General features: G+C 46.3%; 1 protein-coding gene across 2 annotated transcripts in view; it reads right to left on the minus strand.

Annotated features, from left to right (window-relative positions):
- cdh8 (cadherin 8) overlaps positions 1-24,527 on the minus strand; it is a 143,709-nt gene that overhangs the window by 114,815 nt on the left and 4,367 nt on the right. For both annotated transcript variants that reach the window (XM_030099133.1, XM_030099124.1), the window contains exon 2: positions 13,810-14,146. In XM_030099133.1, coding sequence (XP_029954993.1) covers positions 13,810-14,076 — 267 coding nt within the window. In that variant the 5' untranslated portion in view covers positions 14,077-14,146. The remainder of the gene's footprint in view (positions 1-13,809; positions 14,147-24,527) is intronic.

Below are 24,527 nucleotides of genomic sequence, written 5' to 3' on the forward strand. Positions count from 1 at the left end.
AGAAAACTAATAAAGAGGCAGCGTGTTGCTGCAGTGTAGTAATTACACTTCCCAGGATATCAGCACGGTATTTATAAAAACCACCGGGCATCAACAAAGAAGAAAAGGTCATCAAGACAGATCTGGCATTAGCATTTTGACTGCACACACACTCAGGTTTCACACACACACACTCCAAAGAGATAATGTCATGTTTTCTTATCTGGCCATTCAGTGACACACACACACACACACAGACATTGTGTGTATGTGTTCTGCATGTGCATCTGTGTTTATGCGGCCGTGAGCTGAGCTGGAGAGCGAGACGCTGATAAACATGCCACATCTTGGCAAGTGGCGGTTCAAGCGGGCGCCGGCTTCTGTAAACACCGGGCGCGCTGCACAGATTGAGACGGAGCGCAATGAGGACCTGTGCGCCGCTTCCATCCAGATGGAGGCTACAATAGGCGCCGCTGTCTTTCTATTTTTTTTTTTCCATGGTGGGAGGGCTGGTCCAGGTTGCTGTGCCCCCCCCCCCCCCCCCTCTCCAATATGACGAAGATCTGTGGAGCCATTAAAATACTGCTGCCTCACGGCAGCTGCTCCTCGTCTTCATCAGCTCACGGCGGCGGCTCGGTGACGCAGATGAAGCGCAGAGAGAAGTAACATAAAAGGGCAGCGTGCCATTTGGCAGCGAGCGAGCGAGCGAGCGCCGAGTGGAGTCATCTCATGAGGCTCGCAGGGGGTTTCCCTCCCAGAGACTTCACATCCCAGGCTTTACACTTCCTCCTTCTCGGATCTCCGCAGAAGAAGAATGCTGTTGACAGTTCCGCTCTATTTGGGATTTCAGCTCAGTGGAAACTCAGACGGCATTAAGCCACAAAACTGAATAAGAAATCAAGCCTTTATTTTCCTTCAAGTGGAGTTTTGTTCCTGCCTGACACTTTAAATTTTCAAAGCACAAAGTTGGAATCAGAACCAGGAACACTGAGAAACAGAAACCTGTTCACACAACGCTTTCAGTGGAAACACATCGTTTTCGTGTGCATAACAAATGTCTGCAACAATCTTCTTGTGCAGGAGCAGCGTTCCAAAAAAGTAGCATTTTCATTTTCTGGTTTCATGTTTTATACAAACTGTTTTCAGAAGCTCCGAGCACCAGCGTCGCCCAAACAGAACCCCAAATGCAAAGTGAAAGTTCTTTGTTCTGATTTGAAAACATGTGAACGGTTCTTCAGACAGCACTGTTACACACACACACACACACACACACACACACACACACGCATGATTGACTGCTCACATTATAAAACATTAGCAGCTGTTTATGTCCACAAATGATCAAGAGCGACAGTCCTTCACTGAAGCTTTTCTTAATGATTTAAATGTATAAATGCATCAATAAAAACATGATTATCTTAATTACTGAGTCATCATCGTTTGATCATTTTTGGAGTGATACCTCTGTTAATGTCTTTTTTTCCTATAATTTTACAAGGTGAACATACACACACACACACACACACACACACACAAAATATGAAAGCAAGCAAACAAAATGTGAATTTTTCTATAAATACTGATAAAAAATTGGCCTCATGAGAGATCTAACCTTTGCGTTTTCTTGTTGACATCTCAGTACATTTATTCTTTAGACGAATGAAATCAAGTTATTAAAATAGTCTTCTGGCTTTAACCAAATACTAAAAGCTTCAAAGGTTTATGTTTTGAGCAAGTTCTAATAATGATAATGATTGGATTATGGATATACGTGTGTGTGTGTGTGTGTGTGTGTGTGTGTGTGTGTGTGTGTGTGTGTGTGTGTGTGTGTGTGTGTGTTGGACTGTGATGGATTGGCAGCCTGTTCAGGGGCTGTTGACACTTTGCTCAGTCCATGCTGGGGCTCCAGTCCTATCTGCCCCCCATGAGCCACACCTCCCTCCCCTGCCACCCCCCTCCTCCTCTTCCTCCTCCTCTTCCTCCTCCTCTTCCTCCTCCTCTTCCTCCCCTCCTGCTATCTTTGACTGTAAGAACATAACATTATCAAAGTGGAAATATTCAGCTTTACATTGATTGTGTGAATCCTGTGATTTTCCTTTGATTATCACATTTATCTGTTTAAAGCGGACTCAGTAATTTATTTTCTGTAATAATTCTCGGGTGGTCGTTCGTTTCTGCCTCTGATTGATAGCGTTACGTAATGCGCGCCATGCAGAATCTGAGTGGGCGAGCAGTAAAAATAATTTGGTTTCTCTTCCAGCGGCCACACAGACAGTTAACCAGCCAGTGGGCTGAAATTGTTCGCAGTACCATCTGCTATTTGACTTTTCAACACTTCATTTGTGAGTCGGTGTCGAGAGCGGCCTGGCGAGCGGCGTGCCGAGTGCTGAGGTTACCGGCCCGCTCCACGCCAGATCCACGCACCCTCTTCTGCAAAATGTGGAATAAACAGGCCGCTGCAGCGCGAGCGAGCAGCCAAACTCCCAGCAGGTGTTTCCAAATCAACACCTACAAGCGCCGTGTCGGGGAACCGGCGTTCTGATTGTGCTCATAAATCTACTTTCCTGAGTGGAGTGTAAACTCAACTTCTGAAAAGTTGCTATAAAGGGACAAGCACGGCCGGATTAATCTCCAAAGGGACCTTAAGGCAATTTGTTGCTACGCCAAATTGACAGCCAATAAAGTTTTTTTGTTTTTTTTCTCTGAGCCATCCAGAAACCAACCAGCAGAGCCGCCATGCCAAATATCCCCACAAGCATGACGGCGTGCCAGCTGCTCGCCTTCCTGTGGTGGCTAAGTCGTTTTTAAGTGTTCAGTAATGATTAGAAGAAATAAAGCAATCTGAGCCTGTAAATTCACAAAACTGCCAGTTGATACTTTGTTTGTCCTGCGAGAACAGTGGGGTTCAGTTATTCGTACAGAGGAGGAAATAGTGACTTTGTTTCAGGCCTCGTTTACACGACAACGTTTTCCTGTTAAACTGGAAAACCTTGGTGGTGTTTTGGAGATCTGAGCCACTGGAAATGCAACTCTGGAACATTTTGAAACGCTCCGACTCCATCGTCACTTCTCTGAAACACTGCTGCTGCTCCTGCACACCGCGGCCGTGATGAATAAATGTTCTGCACATGATCAGTCGATGGACAATAAGAGCAACGTTTGAGTGTCATGATTCCAGACGTCCCAGCGAACATCGTTTACCGAACTCTGAATGTTCTCACATGAAAATGATGTTTTAACTGGAAAGTTGTGCCCGGGGGCCTCGGGTGTGTCGTGTTAACCTGGAAAATATTTTTTTTATATTATTTAATTTGAGATCAGAATTCGTAAAAGATAATTTTTCTTTTTTTAAATAATCATGATTTCATTATTTGAAAAAAAAAATCCTGACATCAGGATACTGGGAGGGTTAAACACGCCCTCTAGTGGTCGTACTCCTTCTGAAAACAGCACAGACGTTTTGATGGATGAACAAACACACACACACACGCTCAGTCTTGTATTTCTATCCTTGTGGGGACCGTCCATTGACTCCCATTCATGTCTAGCCCCTAACCCTGACCCTTACCCTAACCCTAACCCACACCACAACAAAGCCTAACCCTAAAGAAATGTTTTTGCACTTTTACTTTTTTCAGTAACAACAACATGGTCAAGAAAACACTGTTTCTCCTACTTAGGACCGGAAAAAGGTCCCCACAAGGCACGTCGTTCCACGTTTTGCTATCCTTGTGGGGACATTTGGCCCCGACAAGGATAGAAATACAAGAACACACACACACACACACACACACACACACACACACACACACACACACACACACACACAGAGTGTGTGGCCAGCGGTGTGTGTTTGCTGATCCTCTCTTGTTTCCGCCCTCATCGTTCGCTCGGCGCTCGGCGCTCGGCTCGTCGGCTCCCGGCCGGCCTGCAGACAGCAGGCGCCGGCTGCCACCGGCGCTCGGCACTGATGCTCTGCTTCCACAGGAGTGAACAGAAATAGTTTTGAGAAAAACAAGAAGAAAAAAAAAAAAACGGAAGAATTTACAAATGAACTAAAATGTGATCGATCAGGAGAAAACTGACTTTGTGATACAGCTATGAGAACATTGTTGAACAAATTAAATCAATTCACAAGGAATCTGAGTATTAATAAGATGTCATGGCATTTTTAGATGATTTAAGCATTGCTTGGATTAAATTATTATGTTACTGTGTGCTAATTTACACAAACACACATAAGTTTGATACAGAGATATCTTATAAATATGAAAGGTCAGAAGCTTTGTTCTTCATTCAACAGTCTCCTACACAGCACTGCTGATGGGAGTCAACACAGAGCCCAAGTCACATTAATGGGATTTCAGTCCATTAAATCCATTTGTTGACTTCATAACGCCACAGAAAAATTCACTTACTTAAAAGATATTGATCCGTAGATCAAATCTCCAAATCATAAGTTATTCAGAACTCCTTTTGTGCAAAATGACACAGAACTCAAAAGAGGAAATCCTTAAAAGCTGTTTTCGCCTGTTTCCCTGGCGATGAAGTCGGAGCGTGTTCATAAAGTTGCGTTTTCACTTGAAAACATTGTGATAAAAACTGAATAATTCAGAAAAACTCCAAGCAGCCCTGCACAGAAAATACCGGAATCAAAAAGTCTCTTTGAGAGACGATCTGTTGCAAATCGCTCGTCATTTCCCAAAAAAAAAAAAAAAAAAAAAAAAAACGTTCAACCTCTTTGGCTGCAAGTTGTGCAATGATTCCGGCGGCGGCGTGCGCTTCATACCAAGAGCACATCAGAGGGCTCGCTCTCCTCTGACGTCACCGGCGAGCCACAAGCAATCAACCTCTGCACGCCGCTACATTCCTGCGCTTTGATAACCTCAGCTAAACGCTCTCCTCCTCCGACATCGCTCCAGTCCGCTCTTTCATCAAACTCATCTGCGATAATGTTACACTAATTGGATCTTCTATTATTCATAATAGCAGAAGTTTTTCTTGGAACTCTGCATTTCATTAAACTACAATGGAGAGGGACCAGCCGCGTTAGCAAAGATTTGTTAATATTTCATCAGACGGGCCATCGGTGCATGTCCACTCCGCAGCACAACAACAACAAGCGGCGGCTCGGCTCGGATAAAAGCAATTAGCCAGACTTCAATAGCAGAAGCCCCCCAACACAGGCGGCCTAAAAGCTTTTCACATGTTCCTGGCGTCCTCCATTCACCGTCCCTCAACACCTCGGGAGAGGCGACGCAACAACACACACACACACACACACACACACACACACACACACACACACACACACACACACACACACACACACACACACACACACACACACACACACACACACACACACACGATTCTTGGAGAACACTCAACATCCGGCATGCTCAGCCTTGACTCCCATTAAGCATTCATGATTCATCTGGATTTTATATTATAATGTTTTGAATTTTTCATGCACCCCCCCCCCCCTGTTTTTTTCACCCAAGGAAAGACAAAAAAAAAAAAAAAAAATCAGAAGGTGTCACTTTCACACAGAAAAAAAAGGTGTGTGTTTCCATCAGCACCACCTGCTTCTGACATGCAGAGTGTTTTTCCTTCCTCTGGTTTGCGAGGCGGGAACATGGAGACACAGGTGCTTCAGGGTTTCTGCCAGTACAGGGTCCGACGCTGCACAGAGTACCGCTACTTTTAAAAGATCTCGATGCGACGCTGCCAGCGTGACGTGGCGCCAGCAGCAGGGAGAACAGACGCTGCGCGCGGCGGCGTGGCGCTGACGCAGTGCTGGTTCATTTGGATGAACATCATTTCAAATACTCGCATCAGTACTCAAGTACAGCAGCTGAAGGCTACCTGTACACGGTGCGGCTCTCGCTGTGCGGTCAGAGTGGAGGTGAGGCTGCAGAACACGTGGAGGTTTAGAGATACTGCCCTTTTACGCTCCTCCTTACCTTCTGTCCTTCCTCAGCTATTTCTCGGCCCATCTTTTTGTTCTCTCTGCAGAAGGATCATTAAACCGAAATAATCCATTTGTGAGAAAGGTCAAAGCCACAGTGTGTTGGCACCCACATACCACACTTAGAGGTGCTCGCATTGAGTGGAAGAGGAGAGCAAAGGGATGGAGCCATTGATTCTCTTTGTATATATATATATATATATATATTTTCATTATTGTCAGCTGTGTGATTGAGGTGGGCAACCCTGTGCATTCTGCTCGGCGGCGATGATAATCATCATCTTTAAAAGCCGTGATAGGTGAACGCTGCGATTTCCAAGTAAATGTCAGAGCTGCTGTTTACGGACGGCGCTTTGTTTGTCATCATGTGCTACGAGGAGCCGGAGGGGGAGCGAGAGTCGAGGACTGTCGTCTTTAAAGCGCCAGAAATAGGCTCTCACTCCCCCTCCATCCAAACTCCCCTCCACATTGTCTGCGCTCCTCCAGCCCACGTGTGCTCTCAGCTAACCGTGAAGCCAAAATGCACATCCAGTGTGCACAATAACAACATCCATTCTTAACAAGATTACCCTGGCAGTCCCAGTTTGGCTGATGGGACTCGAATGAGGAGCACAGGCGCGAGGATAAGCTGCCGCCGCCGCCGCCGCCGCCGCCGCTGCTGCAGCCTGCAGCGTCTCTCATGCACCGGGATCCGTCCTGCCTGGGGACCGGAGCCAAACATGGAGCCCACAAGAAGACGCTGGCACGGCAAGCAGGAATCTCCAGCCACTGCCGCTGCCGCAGCTTAAGTCCAGCAGAAGTGTGTCAGAGCGAAGGGCCAATTAGCAGGTTTCAGATAATCATAATCTGCTGATTTGAATAAGCAGATCTGAGTACTTGTAACCTCATTTAGTGCTACTAATGGCTGGCCAGTGATCCGACTTAAAACCCCGCTTCATATTCATAAGCAAGCAGAACGCCTGACGCCATCCCGCCTTGTTGCCTTAATTTAGTCGTCTAACGCCGCCTGCTTAAAAGGCGATTATGGACGCTTTGGTGTTTTGTCGGAGAAATCAAAAATCATTTAAATGTCAAGCGTGAGACAAAAGGCGAGGAAGCTTAAGACTGGTAAACTGCAAATGCATCTCTCAAAGCTCTGAGAAAAGAGATATAATCCAAAAAAGAGAGAGAATGGCCCCCATCCTGTAAAGAAACGAGGCTAATTTAGACGAGACAATGCAGCCGCCGAGCCTTTGAGGTGAACCGTTTTAATTCCTATAAATTAGTTAGAGCAAAGTTCAAGGCAGAGAGCCAGATGATTTAGCTCGCTAAGCGCTCTGCCTCCGCAGCGCCGGAGCGGGCCGAGGCCGGTGAGCCAGGGGAGGCGGGGAGGGGCCGTGGGGGGGGGGCAGTGGAGACTCAGCACTGGAGTCAGGTAACGGAGGACGGGTCTCCGTCCTGGTGACGTGGGAGCTGGCTAATCGCAGCGACGCCAGCCCAAGGTGAACCCTTACAGGGCCGTTTGCTTTGAATTAGCGGTGATGAAAAAAGCAGGACAGGCGGCCCGCCGTGCGAGCCGCTGCTGTACAGCGTGGATTTAATCACGGCGAGGCGCAGATGTGAGTGATAGCAGCACGCCTGTTATTTTGCTCAGGGACTGTGAAGCCTTGCGAATGGATGTGCCTCCCTGGTAAATTATTATTGCAGCTGATGCACGAACACAGGAGAGCTTCCAGGGATCGCCGGCGAGACGCGGCCTGCGTCATCCTCCTCATGAAACACGGGACGCACACAGGATTTCAGCTTCCCAGTGGAAAGGACGGAATTCACTGCAGGCCAGGTTCTGGAAACACAGCAGCCAAACGGAACAGTGTGCACGTCCTCTGACGGCGCCGTCCTCCGATCAGCATCAGCTGCTCCCTGACTGTGTAGGACTACAGCCTGGCGTTCCAGGCCTGGTTCCTGTCCACACATCTACAGACAGCGAGCTTCAAGTTAGCTTTCAACATGAGTCTGAACCTCGCAGGTCAGGCCTGTCAAACACGTTTGAGTTAATGTAGCTAATAGTTAATTCAGCAATATGGTGCCACTATGGCTCTTAGATCTAAGTTTTTCATCATTGTGGTCCAGAGTATATATAATGAAAATGTTGATGTTGGGGTTATTTTCACAAAACAAAACAGAAACTACTGACAGTTACTCAACATAAAGTCAATCTAAATGAAGCCGTCTGGTGCATCATACAGTGAAATGTTTAAAACATTTTGCATTTTGCATATTTTTTACAAACCAGGTAGCGAACTGTCGTGGCAGCTTGATCACTGTGCAACTCGAATCTCAGTGTTCTGCTGTGTAATTTAAACATTTCGAAATTTGTAGGGGGAAAAAAATCATGTTTTCTTGGAGGTTTGACTGCATTGGAGCCTCTTGCTGGTCAGCTTTGGCCCACAGGCCTTATATTTGACACCTATGGCTAGAACACCCTTGAAAATGTTAAAATTAGTGTTAAACATGTCAAAGAAGCCAGAATAATCTTTGAATTCAGAGAAAATGTGGAATTAGACCCCTGATCATGTCTTTCCTTCCTGGGGTGGTTGAGAATGTTTTTCAGTTACTTTGTCTGGCGGATCTGACTGGTTTGCTGTATGGAGACAGTGGCTTGTTTGAGTCTGTCATCAGCATTAGCAGTGAGGAACAACAGACATGGTGCCATATAAAGGAGGGATGGAGCTCAGTAAGTCTGACTTCGTGATGAAAAAACAGCTGAACGCTGTCTGGTGAAAACGGAGGATTTCTGTCTGCATTGGGGATGTTCAACAAAAAAACTACAAAATCTCGACGTGTTGCAGGAAAACTCACAATCATGATGAGTTGGTGATTTTTTTTCAGTTCTTTCCTTGAATCATCTAAACATTTTCTATTTTCCAAATCAAATTGTTCAGTTAAAATAATCTAAATTTTGATTTGAAGGTGATAAAAAGCTTCAGATTTTACAATATTCAAAAAATAAAATGTGAAAAATGAGAAAAGTAGAAAAAGAAAAAAGAAACTGAGAAAGGAAATACTGGTATGGCCACTTTCCTCACTGCTCAATACATTATTGTTGAATCAAGAAATGTTTTTTTTTTCTCAATAAAAGATAAATGGGGAGCAGATCTGTTGCAAACTGTTGTATTTTTCCATTAAAATCATGAGAATCTCTGATGTGAGGAGAGTATGTAGTTTGTAACAAAGCCATATTGTTTTAGAAACGAAATGTATTCTGCTGCACTTCAGCCAGACGATCGGAGACAGGTCTATAATGTTAAAGATATGAGTAATCTGGGGGAAATGAGAGGCACTGATGACAGAACAGACGGCGAATTCTTCAACCTTTCGCCTCCAAGCAGACCTTTCAGCAAATGTTTGCAAAGATTGTCCGACAGCAAAGCGGTATTTACTGTTGCTCTGGTCGCTCCTCACGTCTAAATATAGCGCGTCCAGCTCGTCTGCGGCGCGGACGACGGTCCGGCTCGTGCACGGCACTCGTTAATGGGAAGCAGGACGGCCGCACAGACCATAGACAACCTGTCAGGCTCTTGGAGGGCAGTGCTAATGTGATCCCACAGCTCTATCAGAGCCACCGCCGGGCCCGGTGTTTTATTACAGACCGGGAGGGACAGACGGGGGGGGGGGGGGGCTGTGGCCATGGCCCATTGATATAATGGCCCTGCTGGCATTAGTGATATAACGTACAGGTGAGGCTCACCGAGGAAGGAGTTGGTGTTACCATGTTTTTTTTTTTTTTTGTTCTTCTTTTTTAAATTACACAGATGGAGGGGATGGAGGGGATGGAGGGGATGCAGAGCTGGGGGGGATGGAGGGGATGGAGGGGATGCAGAGCTGGGGGGAATGGAGGGGATGGAGGGGATGCAGAGCTGGAGGCCGGGAGACAGAGACTGCAGCTCAATACGGATCTGCTGCCTGAGGAGAGATTACTGCGCTCTGTTCCAGGAGCTGCTGTGGGTGTGAGAAACCAAACGCAAAGCAACGAAGGCCAACAAACATCGATGGGCTTCCCCCTTTCCCCCTCCTCCCTCCTCCCCCTCCTCTCTTTTCCTCATTCAACCCTCCTCCTCTCTCTGCAGCGCTGGAACCTGTGTCTAATTCAGGCTCTATTTCAGAATTTATTATATCTGAGCCAATGCTTGTAATTTATGTGTCATAATGGCTATCAATCACTGGTAATAATTCGGCTAATATTCTCATTAACTCCCACTCCTCATCCATCAATCAAAGGCAGATATCCACTCCACTGCTGGAGTAAATGCAGATAAAGGTGGGGGATCCTCGTTAATCAGGGGCTCACATTGGCTCCGTCCAGTCCGAGGAGCTCTGAGGGAGGACTGGATTCAACTCTCCAAAGACCCACACTCTGGGGTGAATTTGTGTTTTTGTTTTGTTTAAACGACGACATGGTACCACACCCCATCGGCCTCGGAGCAGAGCTCGCCCGGCTCACCAGTCACTCCTGCCATCGCCGCACCGCAGTGACAGAGCGAGGCAGACAGAACGGAGGAGGTGGAGGTGGAGGACGGGGACACTGAGAGGCAATCCAGCCGAGCAGAAGGAGCTCGCATCAGTATTTATAGACCCATGTCCCACATCTTGTACCAGCAGTCCAAAGTGCAGGAGGCAACAAAAAGCTCGAAATAAAGCTGCTGCGCCGAGGTCTGCATCCGCGTGGTAAACACGCAAACAAAACAAGCCCCCAGCCTCCTCCGATATCCTCGGAAACTTCACTTTATCTGGTACACAATTGAGCAAATAAATAAAAACAGCAGCAGGGCGCCGGGTGCCGACAAGCTCGGCCTGTGATCTTTTATCAGCTTCACCTGAACGTGTGGGCAACACGGAAAAAACAAGAAAGGAAGACTGAAGCGTTTCACGCTGGCTGGAGCTGGAGAGGGATCTCCAGTTTGGAAGCTGTACAGCATCACCTGAGCGTCCAGGAAAGCACCGACAGACTGAGCACTGCTGCAGCGATCTGATAGCGCCGCGGCCCTCTTCGCCGGGAATTCTGTCAAACAGCTTGTTTGGAGGAAGGAAGCTGCTGTTTCCCTCCCCGAGAACATACACCGAGAAAGACCAGAGGAAATGGCTTTATTTTCTCTGGTTTTTACACACACGTTCATTTTCTTTGCTGAATCAGTAATCAAAGCCTTTCCTCTCTCTCTCTCTCTCTCTCTCTCTCTCTCTCTCTCTCTCTCTCTCTCTCTCTCTCTCTCTCTCTCTTTGGTTTAGTTTCACTGTCAGTTCCTGCAATCCTCCAGTTCTGCCTGAATAGATGAATATTAATGGTTTATTATCAATTCTCTTTGAGCGAAAACACACAATACAGCGGTGGATAAAAGCGTTGGACAATGAGACGAGGGATCAGTCAATTTACCTCATGTGCGCTACGACTCGGCTCCAGAACGCATCATTAGAAGTCCTGACGTGCAGCGCGCTAAACGAGTGAAAGGAGCCTCCGAAAAGTTACGTCTGAGGCTGCGAGATATTCGCTGCCATCAATCTGCCTCGCACTATAAAAGAAAACACACTCTGATATCTCTTTGGTGCAAACACAGCAATTTGTTCACTCTTTGTCTTTTGTTCCGCGGCGATGTTTTGCCTTTAATGGCCCGCTGTAATTGACTTGCTTGGTTGTATGTTTGAATAATTGAGAAAGCTTTGATTGAAAAGGCGAAGCAGTGTGGCGGGGGTAGTGGGGGGGGGGGGGGGGGGGGGGGGGTGCATGGCAGGCAGATTGGATGGGCCTTCATCAAGATTACAACCTTCCGGAGTGCACAACTCCTGCTCTGTGTCGTGGTTCCCCCCTGCTGACGGTAAATCATTGGCTGGTTTGCGTCCGAGCGCCTAGCGGTCTACCCGAGAGCGCAACGGTGGCGCCGACGCCTCCCGCTGAACGACGAGCATCCACGTGAAGGATACGTCCGAGCCTATCTACCGTCACGCTTCATTTGCTTATTTCTATTCTTAATGACGGGATATTTATGAACCGCTCCACGGTTCGAGATGAGTAATCCTGAAAATCCCTTCCAACGCCCGCGTACGTTTTGAAGCTACAGCCGAGCAACAAGCTTTTCACAGCTGTCTCCCCTGCTTCACTTTAACAGGTACTGCGTGTCTGACTCCCCCGACGCCGATGGGGACTGACGGGGGAGGCGGAGGTGGGGGTGGGGGTGACGTAACTAAACCAGAATAATAAGCAAAAAAAGAGAAAAAAAAAAGAAAAAAGCCTGAGCTGGAAATGTTAAGAGTGTGATCATCTCGGCCTGGACTTCCTGGATTATCAGCCCACAGGCAGACGCCAGCGGCCTCACCGAGCGGCGGCCTGGCCCATTTCAATCACACCTCCCACCCACCTTCATTCATTTTTTAATTAAGCGTGAGAAACCCACAGAAAGGGGAATAAGAAGAGGAAGAAGGAGAAAGGCTGGGAGGAAAATGGAGATTTATGTTTGAGGATAGAGTCGGTGCCATCGTGGTTGAACACAGAACTTATCTGAGCTCCGCCAGGCATGAGCACGAGCACTTAACCTTGTGGTGAACGCAACCCATCATCATCGCCTCAAAAACAGAGGAGAAAAGGCGAGCTGCATGCTTTCATTGCTGGAGGAGCCCGCTGGGTCCCGTCCTTCAGCTGAGAAGAGGCCTGCACTGGTTTCACAGCCAGGCCTTCCACTTTAACCTCCGCTCAACAACCAGGCCAGCATTTCTCTTTAATTAGACAAACTATGTGAAAGTACAAGTCGTCCTGACCTAAACCTGCTGAAGCCTAACCTCCCTGATGCCGAGCCTGGCGTGTGGACGCCACGGCCCCGGCGAGCGCCTCGTTTGTTTGAGCAGCCATCGTTGAATCCAGCAGAGGCTTCCTAATTGACTCGCCTGAAAAATTAATGCATCACTTAACAGCATTCTCGTGTTCGTATGGTATTTAGAAAACACAGGTGCAACTCCCGCATGGTGGCAAATGTTTAATTGATGCGACCATATGACAATACTCAGGATGAGAGGGGGAAAAAACAAACAAGGGCAAAGGAAAATGAAAAAGTCTTTTCTTGGGCCTCGACTGACTCTGAAAATATTTCAACACGTCATCGACAACAAATTCAGGCCGACACACTATCGAATACTGTGCGGTGACGAACTGTTTGAGGAAGCTATTACCCATGGAGATCAGACCGCGTGCCTGACGCCTGCTCCGCTGCTGGCTGCCAGCGTGGCTGGGAGGGCCGGCGAGGGAGGCAGGCCAGGCCGACTCTCCCCAGGTGAGTTCCCAGAGATGAGCTGTGAACAAGCTGCTTTCGCCGAGAGCTGGCCGGCAGCCGGCCGCTCCTCCCTCAGCCCCAAAATCTGCAGCGACACTCGCTCACCAGCAGGGCGGAGCGGAGTGGAGCGGGGTGGCGGGGGCGGGGGAGCAGGCGGCCCCTCAGCCGCCGGGTCTCAGCCGCGGCTCTGCGTCTTTCCACAGATTCTCTATTTCATATGCTGCTGCGCACAATCTGAGAGTCTTTCCAGGAAAGAAGGAGCTCCTCCACCCAGCTGCTTTTTTGCCCAAACTTTTTCTGTTCTTTCTTAGATTTCAAGGACGTTCTAAAGCAAGGAATGAAACATTTAATGGGAGTTTAATTCTTTCCATAAGCATTCGGTGACCCCCTCCTCCCGTTCTCCTTCTTCCCTCCCTTCCCCGTATCGCTGTTTCCCCTTGACAACCCTCCCACTGCTCATGGGAAGAAAAGAAAAAAAAAGGAATTGGAGGGAGCATTCAAATGGCCGAATTAATGTTTCCACACGATAAGCGAGCTTAATATAATGCTGACAATCACAGCACTCACCCTGCCAACTAGGATTGGATCTGGTCCAGAAAATTCCTCCAGCACAAACATTTGATTCCAAACCCATCCTCTCTTGGCGCGGCTCAGTAATCTTTGTCCTTCGCCAAGACCGCTCGCCACCGCCGCCGCCGCGGACCCACCAGTTTGTGTTCTTTCGGACGGGCCCAGGACGGGAGTCGTGGACACGCACGGAACGCAAGTAATCCACAGCAGCAGCAGCAGGGACATCCACAGATCCACGAGCATCTCCTCGCACGGCTTTGGCATCCTGCCGTCGTGTGTTTCTCTTTTGTTTGTTTGTTTGTTTTTGATGCGAGACTCTTCTCTCTCCTCCTCTCTTGGGGTGTACGTCCCCCCCTCCCTTGCCCCTCCTCCTTCTCTTCAGATCAACAGCTTCCTTCTTAGATAACAAGAAAAGGTTACTTGTGTCCTCTTTGAACGGCAGAGCTCGCATTCATGGCGTGATAAAGGTCACTTGCATGGCTTGGCACGCCTCCATAGCAGTTGGTGAGGGGGTGAGGCTCTCGGCGCGGCGTCCATTTGGCATTATTCCGAGGGGGAGACCTGTAAGGAAGCAATCACAGTTGGTTAGCCGTCTCCAAGTGTTGTGAGGAGCTGTCAGGAGCAGAGGGAGGAAAAGAGGGAGGCAGAGAAAACAAAGTGGAGTCAAATAAACATTTGAACAAATGGGATGAGACAGGCGGAATGAGAGACGGGAGGAAAATGTGTTTCAAAACAGACATGAGACAAGGGGAAGGATGGAAATTCTCATTTCAACATACACAAAGTCAAGATGTCACTTCATCATCATTACAAATGATCTGTGTGCGGCAGCAGTGGCCCTGTCCATTCATGTCTTGTTTTCATATCATCTGGCTACAACTCAACAACAGACAGGGATGCCTTTACTCTGCACCCACTGTATCAGATTGCCTGGCTTTAATCTCATGTTCTGGGGATTATCCTGGAAAGATCGTTGCAAAACGACACATTCCTCATGATTAAATGTTCTGACAATACATCTGGGGTTGAACGGAGTCACGATGTCCTTCTAGACAGCGGAGCGTGGATGCATGTTCTCCCGCATCCAGGGGGAGAGTGGCTGGCTTCACACACATCAGAGTAATCTGGATGAGATAATTGGGAAGAGACTTAGCTGCATGTTTACTCACTGATTTTATGCAGGAACACACAGTTTCTTTGTAACTGCAATCAAAGCCACAAAAAAACAAAAAAAAAAACAAAAAAAAAAAAACGGAGAGACTGACATAACAGAAAGGGAGCAGCAATCTGATGTAAATTTTGCCCTTTAATCAAAACCAGTTGAGGCAGTAAGTGTTCCTGCTCCTCGCTGTGATGTGCAGCCATCAACACAATGCTCAAACAGACACAAAGGGCTGCCTTTGACTTGTCAGGTGGACGGGATCATACATCGGCTCACTGTGCCTCATGTTAGTTCTGGTAACTTTTTAAAAATAAATATTTTAACCACACACTGCATGTCACTGGGGCATGTGTGCGCTTTAACCGCCTCATCCAAGGACAAGGTGCAATAGTAGGAGTAGAGAGATCCGACTTGCAGACGAAGCAGGAGATGACTATTGGACAAAAAAAATCTGAAATGTATTTAGATAAAGAAAAAAATCAGATGGAAGTATTAGAGTGCAGCCGGAGAAATGAACGAGCCCGGATGTATATTTATTTGCTCGCGCTTTTGGATGCGTGACTGCGTTCAGCACCACGGGGTGAGGACAGCTCCGCTCGCCAGAGCAGCCGGTCCAGACGGCCGAGCCGCAACCGGAGCGCCGGCAGCAGAGGAGCTGTCCAAGGTGGAGACAATCCTAAAAAATGCTCCAGGACACGCATTTTTTTTTTCATGTTTCCCAGCTTCGGTGCGTAAAAAAATAAATAAAGACACAATTCCTACAAAGTTTGCGCCTTTACGCCTTTGCCATAATCGCCTCCCCAGATTACCCAGATTCTCCCGCTCCCTCTCTGAAGTTTTGCCCCCTTTGACGAGACCGTCAGTCCGTCTCGATGCGTCACGTTTGGCCCCGGAGCGCAGGAGCAGTCCAATTTACGGGAGATAAACCGCATCCAGGCGGCGCGCAGCCGGCTGCGTCCGCGCCACGGAGCCGGGGGAGACGCGAAATTTAGGAGAAAAAAGCGGAGGAGAGGAGCCCAAGTTGCAGAACCTTTCCGTAGGAAAAAAGCTGAAATATTCCGGGGAATTAAGGAAAACGCACCGGAGCCTCTGCGATAGAGGAAAAAAGAAGTCCTACTCAAACACCAAATGCACAGCAGCAGTACCTGTTTGGTCTACGCGCCGTCGAGCTCTACTTACTAGTGAGACTTGAATCCTTCCCCGGTGCTGCATTATTTCTCCCGACTCCTCTTCTTCAAAGGTACACCCCAAAAAAAGTCCAATGCGTTCGACTGGAGACGGAGAGGAGAATCCCGTCCTGCGGCCGTGCCAGCGCGGAGTGCCAGCGGTGCGCCGCTGGAGGTGGAGGCGGAGGTGGAGGTGCTGCTGCTGCTCGGGGGGCTCGGAGTTGAGAGGAGCTCCGACAGGCTCGCCGGCCGACTGGAAAAGTGAGGAGGAGATGGAGGAGAGATGCGCGGCTGGCGGAGAGAGCCTCCCCTCCGCTGCGCTCATTGGGTTGATGAGGAGTCGGGTCAACGGGCGCGCAAATGAACGCACGCCGCTCCGTCGCGCGGCACGGCACGGCACGGGCGCGCGTAAAGGTTATCGGCTCACATTGTCGGCTATCAGCTGTGCAGATTACATAGGTGTGTGCGTGTGTGTGCGTGCGTGTTTAAAATGCTCGTGTGTATTCCCCCCTCTAACGCTTCTTTTTGTTGCTTCATTCGGTTCATAGTGAAATGGAAACCGGCGCGGAGAGCCGATGCTGCTCATTTACAGTCATTTGATAGGGTTGACACGAGCGCGCGCGCGCGCACACACACACACACACATACATGCACACACACACACATACACACACACACATACACACACACACCTATCATTTTCTATCTTTGTCACAAAGTTTTCAGCTTTAATTCATTAAAAAAAGAAATTAAAAATACATTTCGTTAAAAAAAAAAAACAATCCCGGGCTGTTAAAGGATAATGATGAGGAGTGTTGGACAGTGAGAGACAGGGTCAGGCTGGCCCCTGGTTTGGCACAGAGCAGCAGCAGCAGTGTGAGTGACAGCGGGGCGCGTGCTGCTGTCCATGGAGAGAGCCCTCTAGTGTCTGTGTGCTTACTTGGCACAAAGCACACGATCAGGCCCTGGTCGGGGCTTTGGAGTGGATGTGTCTCGTGTTTATTAGTGCACACTGCACAGAAAAGAAAAAAGAGAGCATCCGCTCTCTCTCTTTTATTATTATTATTTTGTATCTACTGTATATGATCTAATCCAGCGATGTGTCACATCAATAACGTCTCATAGTCTCTTCAGCTGAACTTTAAAGGATCAATTGAATTAAATATATTCATCACATACACGATGCAGCCGTTCAGTGAGGTATTTAGTGAGGCATTTATAAAAAAAGGCCAAATGATGAACCACTGCAGTATTTGTTCGGACAGTGCTGTTTGACTGAGTCTGAATGAAAGAGTGTGTGTCGCTTCATGTTTAGTGCTTCATATCTGAGTCAGACATTGAAGCCATTAATTACACTTTGATGGCCTTTATGCACGAAGTGACCTGCAGTGTCTGATGCTTGATTTCTGATCCAGAGACAATAGTCCATGATGAGTGTTTCAGGCTCAACGGATCACGCTGAGCTGGTCCTGGAAACTTGATTGTGTTTTTGTTCATACTTGATTGTCAACAATCATAAAAAAAAGAAAAAGAAAACTGTTATACCTTCATTGTAATTGAGGAAAATTGTTCTTTTGCAATCAGTGTTTAGTTGTTTATCACCAAATGCTGGACAGTTTTAATTGTAGTTGCTTACAGTAAAGCTGCAGCTTTAAACTCATTTCAGTTCAGAGGCGACAAACGATCCAATTTCGTCCTGAGTGGGCCGAACCGCTGAAACGGCCACATAATCACCTTCATGCTTTAAAGTTTTGGTTTTTTTCTTTTTTCCTGTCACAGAGTATACATGACGAAAATATCTGCATTTACACAAAATCAAACAATTACTGCAGAAAGTGACTGAACTCTCAACATAAATGTAACGTTATCGAAACCTTCTTTCATTTGCATGTTTTCCCAGACTCCTCCTGACAGCATGGCGGTGAGGCTAATGCTAGCGAGCTAGCTTTCCTGGCAGCATCACTGATCTGCCAGCTCACGCCTCAGCGCCGTGCTGTGTCTGCTCCTCTGAAGATTGTTTTTCTTTGTAATTGCAGCTTTTATAATTCGTTTGGCAGTTTAGTAGGAGTTTGAATTACATTTTTTTGTTGAAGTTCAACTTTGTCTCATCTGCCAAAAAGAAAATGTCTCCATGTGCTTTTCACACATCAGCATAACGACAGACGGCCGATCAGCCCACGTTTAGCTGTGCTGCTCCTGGACTTGTCTGATGACCAACATTATCTCGGTCCATTATAAACTCACTGGAGGTAAATTTCAGACTCGATCAGGGCAACAGTTGATCCTCGAGCCTCAGTTTGAAGTCTGGAGTTTGGATTTCAGTTTCTACTTCATCCAGAGCAACGATTACCTTACCAAATTACCATAATTAAACTGCTTATTGTGAATAAAGAGCTTGAAACAGCTGGTTTCCAACAAACAGTGTGACCCAAATGGTTCTCTCCTACATTTTTGATGCAATTTAGATTAGATTTTATTTCGGTCATGAGAACAAAATTTAAGCTGATTTCACTTCATTTTTACCATTTTGGCTTGAGAGAGGTCGTCAGAGTCTGAGAAAATGACCCGAGGCTAGCTCAGAATATGATACTGGAACGATTTCCAGCCTGTTACTTCTTTCCTCCTTCAGGACATGCTATGGAACAACTCATTATTTTCTGTGATTAATTTTCAATTGATTTATTAGTTTGTTTACTGTCAGGACTCAAAATCAGAACTGGATTTATTCTGATGATGTAAAATAAGACAGAGGCAACGGGAGGGACAGAGACCAGGATGTTACAGGGTGGAAATCAGATCAGTGAGCAGATTCCATCCAACTGAAAGACGTGAACAGTCAGCATGTTAGCAGAAACACTGCTCATTTTTAGATGTTTCTTTTTCTTTAAAGTTTTCAGATAATTCTGGGAGGAGGTAAAAAAAACACACAGTTGAAAACATGATCTAGAAACACATTTTACTGGATCTCAAATTTTTCTTCCTGAATTTATTGTCTGAACTCACAAACTTACAATGAAATCAAGAGGATAATTATCCTGATCAATGCAAATAAATAAATACATTTTAAAAAACGGACTGCATTGTTCTGGAAATCAAATTCTAGATGATTCAGTGATTAAATGTTGTCAACCTGACCATCATAAAGGACAACACTGATATTAAAGAATAAATGTAAATGTTTCAGAGAAAATGGATGATTTTTTATTGACTATTTTAAAAGTTCAGATCGAACTGATGAAGGAAATGATCAGAGGTGTGGGAATTCACACAGAATGTTTTCCCTTTATCAGCCATGTTTCAATCCAGAGTACCACTTCTTGTAACAAGTTCCTTCTGTATTTGTGTTGGCAGTGTCATACTTTGATTTCTATCATGTAATGTAGAGCTTAAAAAATCTTAAATACAACAACATTTTTGAGGAAGAAAAAAACCTGAGGCACTGAGAGTCATGTGATCAGAGCAGTAATGATCAGGAAGTGTTGACAGAGTAAGACTGTGACAGTGATGAAGAGTGATCAACTCTCCTGATGTGCAGGAGGCAGCGGCGCTGAGTGTTTGTTGCTTTTAAAACTCATCTTGATCTCAGTCTTTTAATCCTCCTCAGTGGTGTAGTGGGATGCATGGATGTCCCGAGGTGGGAACAGCGGCTTGATTCTGGGTTCGACCTTCAAACCCTGTCCACACTTCAACGTTTCGAATTTGTATTTGTATTTTTTTTTTTAAAGAAAAGTTTCACGTTTTGAAACCATGTTTGTTTCCACGGAAATGTCAGAAAAGCCAAAAGCGATGTAGTTTTCATGTGGTTCCACTAGTGGGTGCTGTTGTTTGTTCTTGTCTTGAAACCACACAAGTTTCAGAGAACGATACACTGTAAACATCAACAATGGAGAACACACACATTCACATGGACAGAACACCAAGCTGGATTGTTATTATGGTGACTGTCAACTCTAAAACTACCAAGTACAGGAGGATCTGGACTGAGACCAGGACCAGGACCAGGAGGATCTGGACTGAGACCAGGACCAGGACCAGGAGAATCTGGACTGGAACCAGGACCAGGACTGGGAGTCACGACATTCTGGAGGAAAGCATATTGTTATTGTTCACCTACTGAGCATGTGCAGAACAACTATTTACTTTGACCGTGATGCACATTGCAGAGCAGCCGTTCAGAAAAGTTACAATTTTCCCCGTTTCCATGGAGATGGAGTCAGAGCTGGGGTATATCTTGGGATTCAGTTTGAAAAAACAACGTTTTCAGTGACTCTGAGCACCGTTGTCATGTAAACTGATACTGAAAATGTAATGACATTTTGAATTGACCTTGAGACTGAGAGAAAAACTGGGTGTCAGTGTGGAGTTTGCACATTCTCTCTGTGCCTGGCTGTTCTCCAGGTACTTTGGTTTCCTGCCGCAGTTCCTCAATCACCTGCAGGTGTTTGATAACAGCTGAGGTGTGAACTCTGTTAGCTGTGCTCCGGCAGCAACTCCAGCAGAAAAATATACTGTCCATCACTATTATGTAAATTAGTTTTATCATAGTAAAAAAAAATAAAATTACTTAAATGTGTATTAACATGTTCCAAACAAGTTCCATAGAAAGCTTAACTGGTTATTTTATACATTCTGCTCCATGAGTAGAGAAAACACAGCGGGTCAGTTTCACCTGAGAGCTGAGTAATAAATGGATTAAAAAGGCTTTGGACATCACCACAGTCACATTAGGCAGTTCACATGTGTGCACGGATCAGTGTTTTATGGCTAAAAAGTGGATTAACCACGTAAGATGACATTTTAAAACTAAACACCACAAAGTGACTCCAGCAGTGTTAATGACCCAAATGAGGAGGCTCTCTAATGAAAAGCCACTGCAGCTGATGCCAGACAACGAGAGCGCTGGAACCCGTAAACGAGCCTGAGAGGTGGCAGTTTAATTGTATTGGCCGAGCCTATGGAGCCATTAAAGTCCCGGTCAGGCTGTGACCAGCGCAACACAACACAGCCGCGCCTGGCTGAGGCCTTTTGACCCGAACGCCACGGATCCCAATTAGCAAAGACATCGAGTCGACCATTATTTATTTCTGTACCATTTAATTTTCCTCCCACTCACGCTTTGATGTTGCAGCTGCATTTCAGATGGGAATTCTCCAATCATCTTTTTTAAAAGCTTCTGATGCATAATGTATTAGGCTGTAAATGTAGAACCATGTTTCCCTTTCCTCCCTCCGACATGAATGAAGATTTCATTGACGGACACTCGTGTGTGTGTGTGTGTGTGTGTGTGTGTGTGTGTGTGTGTGTGTGTGTGAAGAGATAAATATATAAAAACGAGTGCTACAGGAGGGGCGGTTCATTTAAAATCACTCTAAATGTTGAAGTAAATAAAAAGCCTGAAACCATGTTACAGTAAGTGAAGCCAGGATTTCTTCTTGGACGGAGTCAAATATTTTTGGAACTCCCCGGATGGTGCAACATCTGCACTGCTTCACCAGGATGTCTGCAAACATCACCACCAAAGGCTTTCACCATTTCAGCTGAATAAAATCTGTGTAAAATGAAAAACATGCTGAACAATGATTAGTTATGCAGAGGAAAACTCATTTTAACTGTGCATATTTACACTTTGCAAAATGTTTTAATTTGAGCATTTTTTCATGTATGGCAAAATCTTTGAAAGTTCAAATAATTCCATTAATTCCAGTGTTTTAGCTTTAAGTTTTTAAGCTACTTTTAGTCATTTTGGCCATTCCGCCCTCTTGGATAACTTTTCCTTCTAAGACTTCTCTCAATTTCAGTCATTTTGGTTTGTTTTTTTTTACATTTTCCAACATTTAGAGTTTAGGGTCATTTTTATCTATTCAGCTAATTTCCACTAGAAGGGGCTAAAGAGTCTCTACAGAGAGGCTAATAAACCAGACAGTGGGACTGCAGAACCACAACACAAGACAGGAAGTATCAGACTTCAGAACAAAAGCCCTGATTCCCTGTGTAAGCACACACACATCCATCTATCTTTTATAAAGAGGAGCGATTGGAGCGGATCCCAGCCACCAGTGGCAGAAGACAGTTTAATTCAAGTCAATTGAAATTTAATTTATTCATATACCCCAGTGCCAAAAACAACACCAACCCTTTAAAGCACCTTTTACAGAGAAACGCCCAACTATTCCCAGTTCCATCACTGGCCAAACACAGAAACACACTCACAGCTAAAGAACTAGCGATGAACTGAACTTACATCTATGTTTTAGGAGGAAACTGGAGAAAACCTTTAAATACACTGTCAGACAAACTGCTCAGCCTGGAGCTGAATGATGTGTGCTGCAAACCACTATACAACTGAGCATGTTTGAACACACACACACACACACACACACACACACACATTTTCCTACTTCATTGCACAATCTTTGAAATGTAGTTTGAAATCTCTGCTGTCACCACATGAATGTAAAACTAACTAATCATCCACGTTCTCCTGTGAGCTCGGTTTGTGCAAACAAGACTGTTCCAGCTTTAAATTAGTGATTAATTCCACCGACATGGCCCCTGCCAGTGATCAAAATATCAGATGGCTTTGAAAAAGGCAAAGTAAGTGAAGGGGAAATGGTCTTTAGATCCCAGGCATCCTCAATCGATCATTAGTTACTGCGTTGTCAGACGTATTAATCACGGAGCTGTTGCAGTGTGGAGGCGGCGCTGTGGGAGGGGGGGCGGCGGCGTGCAGGTGCGGAGGGTTTTGTCACTTGCTTTATAGGATTTGCTCGCAGTGGTGTAAAGTTTGGGTCTGGCGCGGGGGTTGCGTCGGGATGCTCTCCGCTCTAAGTCGACGAGCCAGTCGAAGCGAACACGTTTTGCCGCCCGCCACCAGCGATGCCGCCCCCACTAATTTGGCTCCAGCTTCCGACTCAACACCTATTACTCATCGTGATGAGCAGCCTACCGTGAAACAGCATCCAGCCCGAGGTCGAGATAAAGCAGAAAGTGTAAACTATGCTTTTAGCTTGATGTCCCCTTCTCTTTTATTGCTGCCCCCCTCCTCCCCCTCCCCCACGCTCCCTCCCCCATGCAACCGCTAGCCTCATTTTGACAGTCACAATTGAGCTCATGACTGGCCAAGCTGATCCACGGCGAATGCTGTGAAATATTTCCCCTCTTTGGAAAGACGCCTCGGAGGGGCCGTGTCATAACAAGGAAAAACGACAACGCCGGCCAGCGACCGCTCCTGATTGCAAAAATAATGACTCTTTTCCAACAAACCCAGAGGTCATGTTCACTCCCTGTTAAAATAACCATTTACGTTTGAGGCTATTTTTTAAAACATCCACCTGAAAAAAAAAAAAAAAAAAAAAAAAAAAACACCTCCAGGCTCTCCGGATAAGAGACGCCTGGGAGAATTATGAAATCTAAGCAAAAATGTGTCCTGATTATCAGAGCAAAAGAAGAAAAAAAAGGTGGTAAAAACATAAATAACAGACTGAATGTCAGTGAGAATCTTTACGCTGTGGCTCTAATGTGACCCACTTCTGGTTTTCTGCCCTCGGTGGCACAGATCGGATCTGCGGATCAGATCTGGATCAGGTCTGTGCCGACTGACCACCGTGTAGCCAGGCCCGGCAGATTTCCCTCACATTGCAGCTTCAGCATCATCAGATCTGTGACCATCAAGCTCATTGTGTCGGGTTGATAGTGAACAGTAAAGGAATGAGCAGCATGGAGGCTGGTGAGCTGAGGACGTCTCGTCTTTAGCGACAGGAAGACGCAGATTTCTCCTTCTCTACCTAAAAGTCCTTCCAATGTTCGGTGAACTTCTCAGGCACAGCGACATCAACATCAAACTCGTTGTCATCCGTTTGGTTTTATTGGCTTCGTAGCTGACGCTTGGTTCAGAAGCAGACTGAAATTTGTAAAAATCTGCAAGTAGGTGTGCACGAGGTTTCTGGAAAGTTGTAGCCGAGTGTAACTGACACTCGTTTCACTCATTCATGTGAACTTCTGCAACAAGCTGACACGTAGCGAACTCTGCCTTCATCAGTGGTCACTTCATACATTCTCTGCTCCTATTTAAACCAAAAAGCGTCCCCGACTGAGCCAGACCTGGGCTTCATCACTGCTGTACTCCTCCCCATAATCACCCTGGTGCTCACCTTGCTTCCATGGTTCCCTGTAAAATTAGAACAAAGTAAAGTAAATCCTGTGAACACATAGCATTTTGATCATTCATGCTAGTGAGTGTCCCAGTATGTGAAGAATCAGTTTTTAGGTAAACTTTTCCAACATGAGAGGCTAAACTGCAAAAGGGATCAGCAGAAACACGTGTAAACCCCTTTTAAAGTAGTTTTTATCGATGACGCCTTGTTTCAGGAGGCGAGACAGAAAGGTTT

This window comes from Salarias fasciatus, chromosome 1 (assembly GCF_902148845.1).
Source record: "Salarias fasciatus chromosome 1, fSalaFa1.1, whole genome shotgun sequence".
In the NCBI taxonomy this organism is placed as follows: domain Eukaryota; kingdom Metazoa; phylum Chordata; class Actinopteri; order Blenniiformes; family Blenniidae; genus Salarias; species Salarias fasciatus.